Here is a 17,147-nt window from a genome sequence, read left to right as displayed (position 1 = left end):
AACTTTATGATTTTATGACTAGAGGTGATTCATTTCCAGTTGATACAGAATACTGTGTGATACAATACACAGTACCATATAGCTTCATATCTTGTACAGCAGATTTATTACATTTATTACGTCTGCTAATTGTGAATGGCAAAGACTTTTTCTTGGTTTAGTGTAGAAGTAGGTCCATGCGATGAGATCCCATTTTGTGTTTTTTTTCTTTTTTTCTTCTTGTTTTTGCTAGTCAGCCATATTTTAATATGTAATTACAAATGACGGTACAATATAGCTGTTACTCACTTATAAAAACAGATACATGAAATCTGTTAGATACAAAATAAACCCATTTTACTCATTAACAAGCACACATTTACTAGACTGTTAAACATCAGTGTGGACTTGTTCCATTGTTTTCCATGGATTGAAGTAGAACTTTAAGATGTAAGAGCTGAGGCAGCCATTGCTGCAGTAACCAGTTAATCAGAAATTTTAATAACCTGAGAGGAGTGGGCAACATGAACAGCAAAATTACAACCTTGGACTTCAGCAGAAAGGTTTCCTGACGTGTTCAGTTTCCCACAGGAAATTGCCCTGGAGGGCAAAGAGGCACAAGAGAGATGGTTGCTCTTCAAGATGGCTTCCTCAGAGCACAGGAATAGTCCATTCCAATGTGCAGGCAGCTGAGGAAGCATGGCAACTGGTCAGCATGGATGAATATGGAACTTCTGACTGAGCTCAGACACAGAAAGGAAGTGCACAGGAGGTGGAAGGAGGGAGAGGCTACGTGGAATGAATGTAGACTGCGCATGAAGGAACGTGGTGAGGAAAAACAAAGTTTGCTCTCTATTGTCTTCAGAAGGCCATGGCGACTGGGGGAGGCTCCAATGACTAGAAGAAGACAAACGTCACACACATCCTCAAGAAGGGCAAGCAGGTAACTGCATCGAGGTAACTATAGGCCAGTCAGCATAACCTCAGTCCCTATGGAGGCTGTGAAACAAATCTTTCTAAACCCACAAAGGACAAGAGGGTGATTTGGAGCAGCCAGTGTGGCAAGGCCATACTTGCTAAGGGCAAATCAACGGCTGATTGACCTTGTTGCTTTCATCACAAGAAGCAATGACTAGCACTGTGGACAAGAGGTGTAGTATACCCTGATGTCGTCGGTAAGGCACAAGGCCTTGAAGCCAGTCTCCTTATCACCAAACTGGGGAGATATGGGCTAGATAAGTGGCCCCTAAGGTGTGTGGGAAATAGGCTGGATGGTTGGGCTCAGGGATGTGATCAGTGGTGCAAAGTCCAGCTGTCAGCCAGTAACTAGTGGTGTCCCCCCAGGAAGGTGGGACAAAGTGCTCTCTCAGCAAGTTTGTGACTGATGGATGCCAAACTGGGAGGAGTGGTCAATATGCTGGAGGACAGGGGTACTGTTCAGAGGGACCTTGTCAGACTATAGAAACAGGCAAGAAACAAGCCTTGTGCAGTTGAGCAGAAGTAAATGCGAAATCCTGGATCTCAGATGGAATAACCCTATGCAACACAACAGACCAGGGTCTAATAGGCTCTGAAACAGCTCTGCAGGAAAGGATCTAGAGGTTATGATGGACAGCCAGTTGAACAAGAGTCAGCAGCAGTCCTTGCAGCGAGTGAGCTTTTGCAGCAAGGAGGGACAGATGCATCTTGGGCTGCCTGAGTAAGTGGTGTAGCCAACTGGTCCATGGAAGTGATTTTTCTCTTCTATTTGGCACTTGTGAGACTGTATCTGGAGTGTTGTGTCCAGTCTGGAGCTCCCTGATGCAAGGAATTGATTAATATGCTGGAACTGGCCCAGTGCAGGGCCACCACAATGGTCAGGGGCCTGGAGCACATGACACATGAGGAGAGGTGGAGAGAAATGGGCCTGTTCAGCTTGGAGAAAGCTAAGGGGAGATGTTATTGCACTCTATAGCCACCTGATTGGAGGATGTACAGAGTCTGACTTCATCTTTAAGTTGTTGGTTGTTGTGGTGATTTTACTCAGCTGGGCAGCTGAGCTCCACCACAACCGCTCTCTTACTCCCCCTCCTCAAAGGGAAAAGGGTAGAAAATATGATGAAAAGGGGCTCAAGGGTTGAGATAAGGACAGGGAAATCACTCAACAATTATCGTCATGGGCAAAACAGACTCAGCATAGAGAGCTTAATAAAACCTGTTACTAACAAGCTAGAGCAGTGAGAAGCAAAAGGAAAAAAAAAAAATCTTACCCCCTCTTCCACCTCTTCCCCGAGTGGTGCAAGGGAATGAGGGAATGGGGGCTGCAGTCAGTCCATAACACTTTGTCCCCGCTGCTTCTTCATGGTCACTCTCCCCCTGCTCCAACATAGGGTCCCTCCCACGGGCTGCTGTCCTTCCTGAACGGGTCCTGCACAGGCTTCCCACAGGCAGTAGCTTTTCAAGAACTGCTCCAGATATGGGTCCATACCACAGGGTCCATCCATCAGGAGCAAACCGCTCCAGCGTGGTTCCCCTGGTAGGGGGGACTCTCCACAGGCCACAGCTTCCTTCAGGTCAGATCCACCTTCTCCACTGTGGGCTCCTCCATGAGCTGCAGCATGAAAATCTGCTCCACCGTGGTACACCACGGGCTGCAGGGGGACAACCTGCTCCACCATAGTCCTCTTCACAAGCTGCAGGGGAACTTCTGCTCTGATGCCTGGAGCACCTCCTCCTCCTCCTCCTCCTTCCTCACTGACCTTATCTGCAAGGCTGTTTTTCACTCCTCTTTCCCAGCTGCTGTTGAACGGCATTTTTTTCCCTTTCTTAAAAATGCTGTCACAGAGGCACAAACAATGTTGCTTATTGGCTTGGTTCTGGGCAGCAGCGGGTCCCCTTTAGAGCCTTATCTAACACGGGGCAGCTTCTGTATTCTTCTCTCAGAGGCCACCCCTGCAGCCCTGAGCTACCAAAACCTTGCCACGTAAACCCAATACATTTGTGGTGGTTGTTTTTACACTGTGTGTACTGAAATACTGGAATAAGTTGCCCAGAGAGGTGGTAGAATCTGCATCCTTGGAAGTGTTCAGGAGTTGGCTGGAGAAGTATCTGAGCAGTATCATTAGAGCTTTGCTGTGACTGAGGGTTTGTACTGGATTCAGGCTCATATGCAAACGTTCCTTCCAAACTGAATTGTTCTGTGAATTTATTAATATGAATAAATCAGGCACTGGGCTGTGCTAGTAAGAAGTCTCATAGTGATTACCTTGTGGACACAGAATAGGCCTGAGTCTGAGCAGGTATCTTGGCTCTCCATTTTGTTGTTGCTGTTCTGTGAGATCACTTATTGTCTAAAGCATTAATTGTTCTGTAGATAAACATTTCCTATTTAGAAAAAGGAAAATCTTTGCATTCATGTCACTACTGAACTGTACAGTAGAATTTCTGGCAGTGGTCATCAGTGTCAATAGGCTGCATGTGATTATTGATTTATTGTTATTATCAATGGACTACTTTTATTTATTGCACTTGTATCTAATCTGAACATCCCTGAAAAACTGCTGCTAAAGAAAATTGTGCGTAACAATATGGTACAATGTATACAATGTATACAAATGTATGGTACAATGTAGACTGTGGCAGCAGAAAATATGTACATTATTTCGCGTTCCTGCAGAGATAATAGAAATTAACAGCTGTTCTGAAGTTAGAGGGGAAATTTTATAGAAACAAGGTATGTGTGCATGTTTGACTCATAAAATAAGGACATTAGCTAGAAGTTATCCATCTCTTAAAGCAGACGAATATACTGTTACTGTTGTAATTAGTTCATATTTAATCTGCCTATGTGCCTAAAGCTCCTAAAGGAATTAAGATGCTGTTTGCTTAGGTCTAGGGAGAATGTGATGCTTGTGACGCATGCAGAATTCAATGTAGTTTGTCATCGTCCTTCAACTTTTTTTTCTTTTCTCTCTCTCTCTTTTTTTTTTTAGGTTAATTAATATTATTTTCTAACCAGTGGGCTGACTTAGAAGAGCCCAGTCTTGTGCTTATCTAGAGCTTTAAGAGGACTATTTTGCAACTGAATTGGAACAAGTCTCATTAGAGACTGGGGAGGCGGATTCACCAAAAGCCCATCTTGGAACAAAAACAAACAAAAAAAATGGGAATCTGTGCTCTTTCATCTTCATCACCAATATGAATGTAGAGCTCTTTCTCAGAGAAGTGCTGGCACATAGATTTTGACTTCGTCGTGGTAATCAGGCTACTAGATCCCACAGTTTGTGGCTGCTTGGAGTCTTGAAATGGTTGGGAGCTGGAGCTAGAGCTAATATTACAGGGGAGGAAAAAGGGTCATTTGTAAATCCTGAGTATGCAACATATGATCCGCTCCTTAAAGCTGGGCACTACACGATCTTACATTGAGGGTGCTAGATCTGGGCCAAGCAGGTACTGTTTAACTTACTAATTTGAAATTGTTCCTGGAGGTGATGTCACAAACAAGGTACCTTCCTTAATGAATTTTGGTGCAGTTCTAGTGGGAATACTAATCAGTGGGAAGTTTGGGGTGATCTATATAGAGTTAGGACTTGTGGTGTTAGAACACCCAACTGGTGTTAACTGGGGATTATTCCTTCAAAAGTCTTCACCCTGACTTCATCAAAATGGTGTTACTACTGTCTGGCTTTATTGGAGTTAGTTACCATTTTTTTCTCTTTTTGTGTGCTAAGCAGAAGAAGCACGAATGAAATCCAAATTTTTTGTTCAAGTTTGATCTGTGTTCCTGACTTTCAGCATTTTTTTTTAATGCATGTGCGTGCTTTCCCATGAATCAAAACAAAACAGCGCACACAGACGCACACAAATCAAGAAACATTTTTTTCTCCCCAGTATGCACTGCCAAACAGGCTCTGTTTTTTTCTAGAACCTCCCCCCCTCCCCCCCCACATGCACACTTTGGGGCTCAACAAACCCTCTTCTCTCAGCTTCTCACTGTGTATGCCACATGCTCCAAGCTCCTTACTATCTTAGCAGTTCTTCTCTATAGACACTGACACAAAGGGGTAAAAAGTAGCGAATTTGTACATGATCGTTTTAAATCAGTAAATCTACTGGTATAAAAACAATTCCTTTTTACTTTGTGTAGCTTTTTCTGAGACCGTGACCTGTTCTGATCTTCTCAGTGAGGTTTTAGTGTGAGCGGAGATTCAGTTGAAGGGGCGGGGCAGGGCAGGGCAGGGCATGCGTATCTTTTCTGACTCCTCTAAGAAGTTTCCACCAACTTGGAGGTCAGGTAACCACATCTTTGGGTTGGAGGCCCACAGTTAAGGAGCAATATATCATGTGATTACTTATGTACTGTTATTTTTATATATACATATATGTTTATTTATTAAGGACAGAACAATGTTCCAGGAAAATACCAGTAAAAATACACGTTTGGTGAATGAACAGGTCCTTTGTCAATAATCTTCCCTTTTATGCTTCTGGCTTGTGTTAATGAAAACAACTGAGTAAATGAAAGAATGGCCAGCCTTGGAGGCCAGAAGTCTTGGTATTTTGGAAAATACCATTGGCTGGTTCATCTGGTGTTCCCAACCAGTTTATACATTCATTATATTTATGTCTCTTGTGCAAAGTAAAACTTTTCTGATAATGATAGGTTTGAAAAAGAAGGGGTAAAAAGCCAAGTTCATGTGCATCTTCTGTGATATGCACACTTTTTGGTTAACTATATTTCCAGACAGAGAAGAAAAATGGAGGCTTCTGTGAGTTCACAGAAAGGAAAGAAGGAAGTTGCTCCAAGTGGTTTGCTGCCTCTAGAAAAATGTAAGTAGGTAGGTATAACTTAAGTTATAGGAGGTAGGTAAGTAGTAGGTATAACTTACTGCAGATAGTAAGCGGTCAAGCACTTGGAGATCAGGAGCAGAATTACTATATGGCAAGAGAGAAAATTTGTCTGTGGTACACTGTTAAAAACAAGGCGGAGTGCTTACTTGCTTTTAGATGGGAATTGTCCTCATTCAGCTCTTTGTGCAGTTCACTATATTTCTTCTTGCATTTTTCCTGCTGATGAGGGATAGTCAGCTCTTTCCCCTCCCACTTTTTTTTTTTCTTTTCCCTGTGAAATTGGTAATGAACAGCTGGGTGGCACAGAAGAAGGAGCTCCCAGCTACTGTGTTAAATTGCGTTGCCCTTTTGTCTGTTGACAGTTTAGTCTCTGGTTACAAATGTTCTGGATGTTACTAGCAAATAATTAAAAACAAACATACATTTGGTACAGATTTGAGCATGTTTTCCAAGTCCCTGATCTTTTAATGTATAGCATGAAAAGATATTCAAGCTATGGTGTTGTGTGGAAGAGCTTTGTGTAACTCTGAAAGCCTGTTTGTTAGGTGTCATTAATAAGTGCTTGTTTAATCCGAAGATGGGTAGAGATGGAATGAAGTTTTTGATGGAAGATGCTCTGGGAAACTTTTTTACTTCACTACAAGGAAGTAATTTTTGTCTCTAAAATACACCCTAACATATGGTGGCATGCATAATGACACCCAAATTGTATTAGTCGAGAAAAGATGCTTGAATTTGTATAAATAAATAATGATTTTTTGGAAGTATTTCTCACAGTGTGCCGTTTTGTTAGGCAATTCTTGCCCCCAGTACTTCATTTGATTTACTGATTTCTAAAAAGACGCAATATGTGAGGCAGGAAGCGAATGTTACTAACTTCACCTTTGTAATTCAGGTGAAAAAATTACTGCAAATTTTTGCACGAAGCTGGTAAGTTTCTCTTTAATTCATAGAACAGCTTTAAATCAAATCTGAATCTTTGTCAGTGATTGCAAGCTGTGGAAACTATTCGCAGGTAAGTTGTTTTAGTAGTGATAGGAGCTTATTGCAAAACCATTACATTTCTTTTTTGTTGTTTTGTTTTGAATGTCTGGTATTACACAAGACTAGTAGCTTTTCCCAGTAATTGATTCTGGACATGCTTTTTGGGAATTATTACATGTTTGGAACAGTGCTTCGTGGTACACACCTAATGAGAGTTTGCCACAGACTGTGCTGGCTCTAGAAATGGAAGCAATACAGTTATAATTGTGTGATGTTTCACTGACCTGTTTGTCCAGCCTGTTACATTGTGTCAGGTGAATGCTGCAGATTTCTTGGTGCATTAGCTGGGTGTTTTACATTGCATGCTTCGTTAGAGGGAAATGTTGATAGAAAATGAAGTACACTACATTAGTAGCACTGAGTTTTCCTCCCCGTCCTTTTGCCTCAACCTTATTTTGGTAGGAGTAGTCCTAAAGGTATGATATTTTAATCTTACACTGAAGTCTTACCTCCTTTCACATTTGTGGCACAAACTTCTCAGGATGCTTCTAAGCCTTTGATACCAAAGCTGAGGTAGAAGTCCTGTTGAATTCAGAAAATTCATGCTCCCTTCGCTGCATTGAAGCAGTTTTTCTGTCACAAACAGGCCAAGCCTGTGGAGCAGCATGACTTTCAGTGTATGCATTTTTCTTCAGCAAACTGCTATATTATATTCTGCAGAAATATTGAGGTAATGTATGTTTTTGATTGTGTGTGTGTGTGCATGTCCTTGTTGCCTTTTAACTAGAGTTCTTTTTTGTCTCAGGGATTCTATTTCTTGAGTGTATTTATGCACCTCATTATCAAAACAGAAGAAATTAAATGTTTAGCCCTTTGAAGTTCTCCTTGCTCTATAAACTGTTCTTTGATTTACCTGTTTTCTTGATGTTAGAAGAAAAAAATTGCCAGAAGTGGCAGACTTTCATAAGAAAGAAAGAGGAATCTTGTTCTCTAGTTAAGCCTGTCAGGGTTTAAAAGACTACAGTTTTCACTTCCTGTGTTTGTTCTGAGGGCTGTTATTCTTCCAGGGAAATGGAAATCTGCCGAGGACTGTCAGTAAGATTCTCTGATTGGGTCTCCTTATAGGAGAAGATTCAGGCACTTTAATTTGAGTATCCTAAGCCCAGAAAAGTTATGTATTCTCAAGAAGCCAGAGGAAACTTTTTTCTTATTATCTGCAGGTGTATGTACTTCCAAAAGCCTTCTGGAGTGTTCCTTCTACAGATATAAAAGTAGAAGACTCTAGAGATGGGTAAGCCACCATCACTTGGTGAGAAGAGTTAATCCGGTTGACGTTTCTTCTCTTTGTGTCTGCTCATATAGCAGTGCATTGTGCCATTTGTGATCATGAGCACCAGCAGCTGCAGAACAGTGGTGATGTTTGGCACCAGGCTGTGACTCTCATGACACATGACAGCACTTGCTTCGTGGCCCAGATGGGTCTTTATTCTGTGCCCTTGAGCTGCAAATATTGTTTAAAAAAAGAAAGCTAATGACTGGAGTAGTTGTGCTGTCAGTGGCTGTATTTTTAATGCTATGCAAAAGATACAACTGATAGCTTTTATATCATCATAACAATGATACTTTGTTTTTCTATCAGCTAGCAACATCTATACAGTGACACTATAACATGATAGTAGCTCATTCACTGCAACTGAGAAATTGGTATAAGAGACCAAGACTCCAATCAATAAGCACTGACCTAAGTTATATAAGATCTCCAGATATACTCATTACAATGTACCAGTTAACCCTGGATTTATCTGCATCATGATATTTGAGGTATTTGTTACTCAGCATGGGGTGTTGTTTGTTGAGCTTCTGAAGGGAACTGGCAGCACTGAGAATGGAGCATTTAGCTGACTGTGAGACCCAGAGCAGTGTGGGAGTAATATGAGAAGCTACTGAAGTGAGGATCAATAGAAGAGACAGTAGGCACTTCGTACTCATTGTCACATGCAATTTGTATTTCACAAAAAAGTGTACATTCAAGTCTGCAAGAATGAGGCTCTGTGGTATGAGATGATCAAAAGTGGTGACAACATTGTTTACCGCCCTGTCCAATCATTTCCCCTCATGTAATTGCTAGTACTGCTGCATGCCAAACTAATTTGTGGTACTAGGAGAACATAAAGAACCCTATTTTGATACTCCTTATGCTCAATCTACCATGTGTCTGTTTGGTAGTCTTGACGTTTCTTCCAAATTTAAGCTATTGACATATTCTTCCTGTGATGGATGCTGTGTGGAAGCAGATGTCGGGGGCACTTGTAAGCTAGGTGGAGATCAGTGTGCTGCTGTGGGTAAAATGAGTATACTATTCTCAGTGTGGTGTCAATGGAAAGTTTGGCAGGTTTGTGAGCAGTATGCATAGATGAACATTTACAGCTCTACACTTGTCTCTAGGAAGAAGGTTGTAAGTGGTTCCAAATACATGTTTACAGCCATCTGAAGCATACCTCTATTTCTGGTCTGTGTACTCCTGGGAATTAGGTGATGTGGTATTCTTGAAAGAGATTATAGACGAAGGAAGAAAAAAGGGAGTAATTTGGCATATCATGGGTCTTATGTTTTCTTTGTTGCTGTTTTTGTTTTTATCTCAAGTGTTTTGTAAATTAATAGATAAGAGTTTCAAGTCTAAGAAAACAATGATAGTTGGACAGGACGGAGAATGTAGGAAAAGCTGCTATGATGAAAGAAAACATATACCCTGTGATAGCTGATGTCCACTCTGTTATTATACTTATGCATATCCAAAAGTAAAGAGTTCTGGTACTTTTCAAGCATTGTATTAAAAATAGGTGTTTGACGAAAATGGTGGTGGACTGTTTGTGTTTTGAGTTTAGGTCATTTTTAGTGTAACAAACAAAATGAGTGGTGTGCATGCAAATCTGAGAATAATGACTATAATCTAATTAAAAATTTTTTGCTCCCAGTAAGCTGGTACCATTTTAAACTGAACAGTGAAACATACTCAGTTTAGTATTTCCTTGAAAGTACTAATGCATTTGCCATGTGTTCTAGCAGGCCATCATTTGTTTACATAGCCACAAATAGCATGATTGGTTTTCTCAGCTTTCATAGTAAAAATAAATAGAAATTATTTCATTAATTTTCCAGGAGAGCTGGAACTGTGGTTTTCTCTTCCAAACAGGTAGTTTTTTCTTTCATCACTTCACCTCAGATCAGAGGAATGGGAAAGCTTCACATGATGCTGAAGTTGGATGGTGTAGCTGGCAAATCTGCTGAATCAAAATGTGCAGACTTAGCTTGATCATATTTTCTGACAACAGACTGTGGCCTATTAGTTCTCTACTAGCCAAATGAAGAAAGCTTATAGAAAGGATACCGAGCAGTCAGTTACAGAAGTTGTTCGGTTTTCATCCTGCTGTGATATGAATTCTTCTTGCTGATTTAATAGTCTGGTTTTCAGTTTGACTTGCAAATCCAACTTGAATCAACACTGGCCATTTTGAATGAATGGAGTTTTCAAGGAAAACTGCTAAATATGTACTGCCCTCTTGATTTCTGCTTTATACAAAAAGGCCCTTTCTGTTTGATTTCCAAATACAAATCATTACATCTTTACGTTAGCAATATCTAGCAACTCTTGTTTTTTTATACTCAGAAAATTAGTCTTTACACATTTTTTTCCTGAATTACTATCACAGTTATGATGCTGACATTTTGCTTGAAGCCACTGATTTTACCAGTTGAAGCAAAAAGTAAGTACTTCTCCAAACTGTTACTTGCTGACAATGTGGTATCTCAGGGCAAGAATGATGTTCAGTATACTAATATCCATAACTGCAGCGTTTGGGATGAGGTTAAATTTTCTAAATTGTGGCAAGTTAATTGTGTATTTAATATTGGAATTGTTTGCTCTTATTCCAGGGTAAGATGAATAGAATCTTACTTATATAATTTTTACATACATATTTATTTAGGACATAAAAATCTTCTCAGTGAGGACCGCTGATAACTTTCCATGAAAGCCAATTCAACATCTAGTCTCTCACACTCTGCTAGCACCAGCTGTAGGGTAGATTGCTGTTTTAGAAGCAAGTCGAGTATATCCTCACAACCTGTAAAACAAAACTGCAAATTGACTCTTGCAGGAAAACAGTACAACATAAAAACAATAAATTAATACCATGCCACGTATATGTAACAATGTAAAGCTCTATGTGCTGTACAGTATATACCATAGAATTATAGAATATCTGAGTTGGAAGGGACCCACAAGGATCATCGAGTCTTAACTCCTGGGTGTCCCGTCCCCCTTCTCCCCCCCCCCCCCCCCCCCCCCCCCCCCCCGCCCCCAAAAAAAAATCAAATCGTGTCTGAGAGCATTGTCCAAGTGCTTCTTGGACTCTAGCAGGCTCAGTGCCCTGACCACTTCCCAGGGGAGCCTGGTTCCAGTGCCTGACCACCTTCTCAGTGAAGAGCCTTTTCCTGATAGCCAGCCCGAACCTCCCCTGTCGCAACTTCAGTTTGTTTCCTCCGGTCCTATTGCTGGTCACCAGAGAGAAGAGATCAGTGCCTACACCTCTGTGCTCCACCTCATGAGGAAGTTCTGCCCCTTAATTGGGTAGGAGTCTCTGATGCAGGGTGATACCTCAAGTTTTGTGTTCCCTGTTGTTTCTTTTACTACCACCTTTCTTTGGAGGTATTAGATAGCACTGTTCAAAGAACCTAATAGAATTGTATTGCAGTATCTTTCCTTCTCCCCTCACCCCCTTATCCCTTCAGCTATATTTTCGTCAAATTTTTACAAAGTCCCTGCTTGGGGTTAGTCATGCAGTATTCATATTTTCTCAGGAAACTGTCTTCTCTTCTTAATTTGGAAGTTTTCTGCATTCTATGTCTGAATTTCGTAATTTCATTCTTGAATGAAACTTGGCAAAAAAAAAAAAAATCTTCACAGGATATGTAACTACTCCCATTAGATTGCAGGATTCCAGCAGCCTGGTTAACCTATCTAAGGACCTCACTTTAGTTTGGGATTTTTTTTGGCTGTGACTTGGGGGTCTAAATACTGAACCGTTTAGCCCAAAGAGAGCTGAAAGTGAAAACTGTAAGCCATCGTAAACCATCTTGGAAATATGAATGTTTCCCTTTAGCAGAGGCTAGTACAAACCTTCGTTACTTCAAGGAAGTTTTGTGTGGTACCTTTAACCTGCCATTAAAGATAACAAAAAATGTTTTTATAAATACAACACAAAAAGGAGGACTAAGGAGAATCTCCATCCTTTACTGGAACTGGATGCGGGGGGAAACTTAGTTACAAGAGATGAAGAAAAGGCTGAGGTGCTTAATGCCGCCTTTGCCTCAGTCTTTAGCAGTAAAACCAGTTGTTCTCTGGATACCCAGTACCCTGAGCTGGTGGAAGGGGATGGGGAGCAGAAAGTGGCCCTCACTGTCCACGAGGAAATGGTTGGCGACCTGCTACAGCACTTGGATGTACTCAGGTCGATGGGGCCGGTTGGGATCCACCCGAGGGTACTGAGCGAACTGGCGGAGGAGCTGGCCAAGCCACTTTCCATCATTTATCAGCAGTCCTGGCTATCAGGGGAGGTCCCAGTTGACTGGCAGCTAGTAAACGTGACGCCCATCTACAAAAAGGGCCGGAGGGTAGACCTGGGGAACTATAGGCCTGTTAGTTTGACCTCAGTGCCAGGGAAGCTCATGGAGCAGATTATCTTGAGTGTCATCACGCGGCACTTGCACGGCAACCAGGTGATCAGGCCCAGTCAGCATGGGTTTATGAAAGGCAGGTCCTGCTTGACGAACCTGATCTCCTTCTATGACAAAGTGATGTGCTTAGTGGACGAGGGAAAGGCTGTGGATGTGGTCTAGCTTGATTTCAGTAAGGCTTTCGATGGGCTGAGGCCAACTGTATGAAGTTCAACAAGGCCAAGTGCCGGGTCCTGCACCTGGGGCACAACAACCCCAAGCAGCACTACAGGCTGGGAGATGAGTGGCTGGAAAGCTGCCTGGCAGAGAAGGACCTGGGAGTATTGGTTGATAGTCACATAAATATGATCCAGCAGTGTGCTCAGGTGGCCAAGAAGGCCAACAGTATCCTGGCCTGTATAAGAAGCAGTGTGGCCAGCAGGACTAGGGAAGTGATTGTCCCCCTGTACTCGGCTCTGGTGAGGCTGCACCTCGAGTACTGTGTTCAGTTTTGGGCCCCTTGCTACAAGAAGGACATGGAGGTGCTCGAGAGAGTCCAGAGAAGGGCAATGAAGCTGGTGAGGGGTCTGGAGAACAAGTCTTACGAGGAGCGGCTGAGGGAGCTGGAATTGTTCAGCCTGGAGAAGAGGAGGCTCAGGGGCGACCTTGTCGCTCTCTATAGGTACCTTAAAGGAGGCTGTAGTGAGGTGGGGGGTTGATCTATTCTCCCACGTGCCTGGTGACAGGACGAGGGGGAATGGGCTAAAATTGCGCCAGGGGAGGTTTAGGTTGGATATTAGGAAGAACTTCTTTACCGAAAGGGTTGTTAGGCATTGGAATGGGCTGCCCAGGGAAGTGGTTGAGTCACCATCCCTGGAGGTCTTTAAAAGACGTTTAGATGTAGAGCTTAGTGATATGGTTTAGTGGAGGACTTGTTAGTGTTAGGTCAGAGGTTGGACTAGGTGATCTTGGAGGTCTCTTCCAACCTAGACGATTCTGTGATTCTTTTTTCTGTCAACCTATACCACACAAATATCTCTAACCATTGCTACTAATGTACATTATGTTCACAGACTACATCAAGAAGACTTTGTGTATTATCACAAGAGGCAAGAAAAGAAATGTCAGTTCTACTAAATGAACAGGAGGAGTTAGTGATTTGGGAAATACTACAGTAATGATGATAAAGCTGCTGGTGTTATTGAAGCTGTATTTGCAAATTGAAAATTCTATTGATAAATGAAAATTAAGGAGCTTTAGCTGTAGTGGATTTACAGTGTAGCAGATTGCTACTTTAAAAAAAAAATCCATCTGTGTGTATGTATTTTTAATGTTAAAAGAAATGTTTTAGAAGAAACATCTCTCACTCTCATAATGGTGTTGTTTGTTAAACAGCCACACACGTTTCTCACTTCAAAATTTATTTTATTTTTTGTGTTTAAGGTAAAGTTAGAGCAGAAACAGCCAAAGTTTGAAGTCTGAACTTTACTTGACTCTTACATGGGTGTGAGAGCAGGAGTGGCAAACCAGAAGTTGCCTGAGTAAATGTACTGTGCCAGTAAGTCAGAAACCATGGCAGATAAGCCACTCAGGCATTCTGTTGCCAGAGCAATCCTTCATTTTTGTCTTCTGAATGTGTGAAATTTTTTTGGAATAGAGTAAATATAGGGAGTATTCAAAATCGAGATTGTTCTGATGTACAAAAGAGAATGTGGTCAAGTTTTAAGTGACATCTAGGTTGACTGAGACACCCAAGTCCATGGTGAATTTAGAGCAAATAAATCTTACAAACAAAATTTATCAGACAAGAGTTTAAGCAAAACTGTTTGTTGGGCTCCGACCTCTAGTGATGTTGCCAGATCCAAACTTTTGGGAAGATGACAACTTCCACTGCAAAACAGTCTTGGTTAGTTTATACTGCTGTAATCCCTCCTGGCATGCTAGCAAGAATAGAAGCTTCTCTGACTGTTTTTACATTACCTTTCCCCTCTTCAATCTAAAAAAATTGAAAGGAAATGTGACCATTGGCACAGGATGATTTTGGGTAGCTCAGAGATTAAGAAAGAAAACTATTACATTGGAGGCTGTGCTGTGTTAACACAACTGTGTTAACAGTGCTATGTAGAAAAAGATTTCTAATATTGTTCAAGAATTTTGTGTATGCATTATGTGGAGTCTATTTGTCTAGTTTTTCACCTAAAATTATAGAAAATTATAGAAAATTGTTAGTCCAAATAGTATACAAGTCCAAATAATATAGAAGTACTCATTTGCAACATTAAGTTTTCACATTGCACTGTTCTAATCTTGTGATCACAGGACAATGTTAGTGGTACTATTTGGAAATGAATACTTTATTACTTGCTGTTACAATTTGCTCTAGGCTAGCACTTGTTCTTTTATACTTTTTATATTCATTATGCTGATGTTCAGGTTCAGAACTGATGATGCTTTTACATATGTGAACCTGGGTTCCAAAGAGCAAACTGAGGAATTAAAGTTTTAGTTCAGAATCTTCCCCCTTTGTAGTGGTCACATAAGAAGTGACCCATCAAGAAAGGGGAAGTGATGGGAAGCTTCCTAATATTTTTCTGAGTATCATCAATCTGTTCCCAAAGGTAGAGATAGAAGCAAAATTTCATGTGTACTACTTCAGTTTCTTCCACTGAGGATGATGCATTTGAGTAAATAGGTTTGTTGTGATAAACATGGCTTAAAACAAATATAAGGACATATCCTTCCTAAAGGTTTCTTAACCGTAAATGTTATAATAAAGCACAGGGCTTTAAAATATATTATTAATGCTCCTCATACATATTTTTCTCTTTTCATTGAGGTGGCCACCCTTATGACATGTGTCTTCATAAAAGCCTTCTTTTTCCGCATTCCCTCTATAGTTACTGTTTTCCATTCCTCCCACCCCCATTCCTGTTTTATTTCAGGTACTTTTATGCGGGATATAGCTCAAAAATCATTTAATGGCAATCCTATTTTTAGTTTTACTCTAATTACTGTTTTTTGCTGGTGAAGAATAGCTGCCATGGTGCACATTTCTTTTTCTCTTGTGTCTACTAGCAATACAGCATTGCTCACATATGTATCAATTTTGTGTTTATACCTTAAATTGGAGGGAGAAAAACTCATCCCCTTTCCCCACATTGTTGTGACAAGGAAAAGACCAAATGTGAGAGGCAGGAATAGCCATGTCTCACGGGGAAAAAAAATTAAAAATAAATATGTCTTACTCTTCTAAGTGCAAACCCAAACATTTTAAATGGGTTAATAAAGAACTGGTGGTGCAAGGGAGGGACAGAAAAACAAACATGACAACAGTGACAACAATAAAAACAGTATGCTTGAATAGAATGCTTTTGGTAAGGAGTCATTGTTAACTTCAAAAGTTTCTGCTGGGATTGGTAAGGCCTTTCCCATTGTGGTCCTGAATGACGATCCAAGCTAAACTGTAGCAGTCCTGATTGGAGACTACCAGGTAACCACTATGCTACAGAAAAATTCATTTGAAAGGTCTGTATGTTAGATTTGGCTTTGAGTCTATACTGAACAAGGGCCTTAGTGTGGTCTTAGGCTGAATCTTTACAGTGATTGTCAGTGCAATGTTTTTCTAAATGAGAGGCAAATCAAAATGCAGTCTTGACCTCTTGAGCTAGTTAAAAATCCTTGGACATGTTTTATCAGAAGAGGGATGTTAATCCTGCTAATGAGAGTCCTGGACAAATTCCAAGTAGTTAATTGCAGTACGTGTAATGTGTTTTTCTGATTAATGAAAAGTTGGATTACATTCTTCACTTCCACTGTCACTGTGTTTTTCTACTAGCTAATTCCGTAAGATACTACCACATATGCTTCACCTAAAACAGACAAGTAGTCACAGCAAAATTTGGTCAAAATAAAAAGTTTATTTTTGGTTAAAACTGGGAGAGCGATGGATGTAGGGATTTCCTACATGTTGGACCGTGGTGGAGACAGAGTATGCTAGTAATGAACTGGTCTGTAGAGGGTTGTGTTAGTGCTGACATTTTGTTGTGAATAACCAATTTCTCCTTGTTTTAAAACATTGAGATGCAGCTTCATTTCACATTTAGTCAATTGACATAGGATTCACTTCCTAACTGTTGGTGTCTAAAACTGAGAAATCTTGCTTCATCCTTCTGTTAGTGGATGCACTTTCAGATTTGAGTGTGATTTGACTTCTGAACATGTCTGAGATGAGATCAAAGACAGATAACTTACTCTTAGCAGTGGCTTTTTGAGGTACTTGAAGTCAAATTCAATTTCTATGTGTAGTGTTTTGGTTTTTTTCTAGTCTGAAGTCTCTGTTGTCTTAACGTCTCTATGCTTGGATCTATAATTTTTTTCCTCTGTAAACAACTGTCACTGTCTAAAGGACTGGTCTTTTTTTTTCTGATTTGCTAGAGACACTCTCTAAATAAGAAGAAATGCTTAGGCTGCAAACAGAACTAATGTAGTAGCATGCTTCCCAGCAAACAAAAGGGGTCAAATGTTTTGTTTGATTTTTTTTTTTACTTTGAGGTTTTCCTGATGGAAACGATCAAAACCATCTTCTATTACTCTGATGTAACCCTACTTAGTACCATGTTTAATGTCAGAGCATCTTTTTG

At 40.7% G+C, this 17,147-nt stretch overlaps 2 protein-coding genes across 7 annotated transcripts in view; one reads left to right on the top strand and one right to left on the bottom strand.

The window, feature by feature from the left end:
• TPPP (tubulin polymerization promoting protein) overlaps window positions 1-17,147 on the top strand; it is a 59,286-nt gene that overhangs the window by 25,423 nt on the left and 16,716 nt on the right. The window lies entirely within an intron of this gene.
• The window catches only part of LOC125180930 (uncharacterized), a 36,340-nt gene continuing 27,770 nt past the window's right edge, over window positions 8,578-17,147 (bottom strand). For both annotated transcript variants that reach the window (XR_010829403.1, XM_066992382.1), the window contains one exon: window positions 8,578-10,916. Coding sequence is in view for 1 of the 2 variants with exons in the window: in XM_066992382.1 (XP_066848483.1) it covers window positions 10,771-10,916 (146 nt within the window). In the remaining variant the exon portion in view is untranslated. The remainder of the gene's footprint in view (window positions 10,917-17,147) is intronic.

This window comes from Anser cygnoides, chromosome 2, assembly GCF_040182565.1.
Source record: "Anser cygnoides isolate HZ-2024a breed goose chromosome 2, Taihu_goose_T2T_genome, whole genome shotgun sequence".
NCBI classification, from domain to species: Eukaryota; Metazoa; Chordata; class Aves; order Anseriformes; family Anatidae; genus Anser; species Anser cygnoides.
Note: the sequence above shows the minus strand (reverse complement) of the source record. Positions and strands in the feature narration are given on the sequence as shown.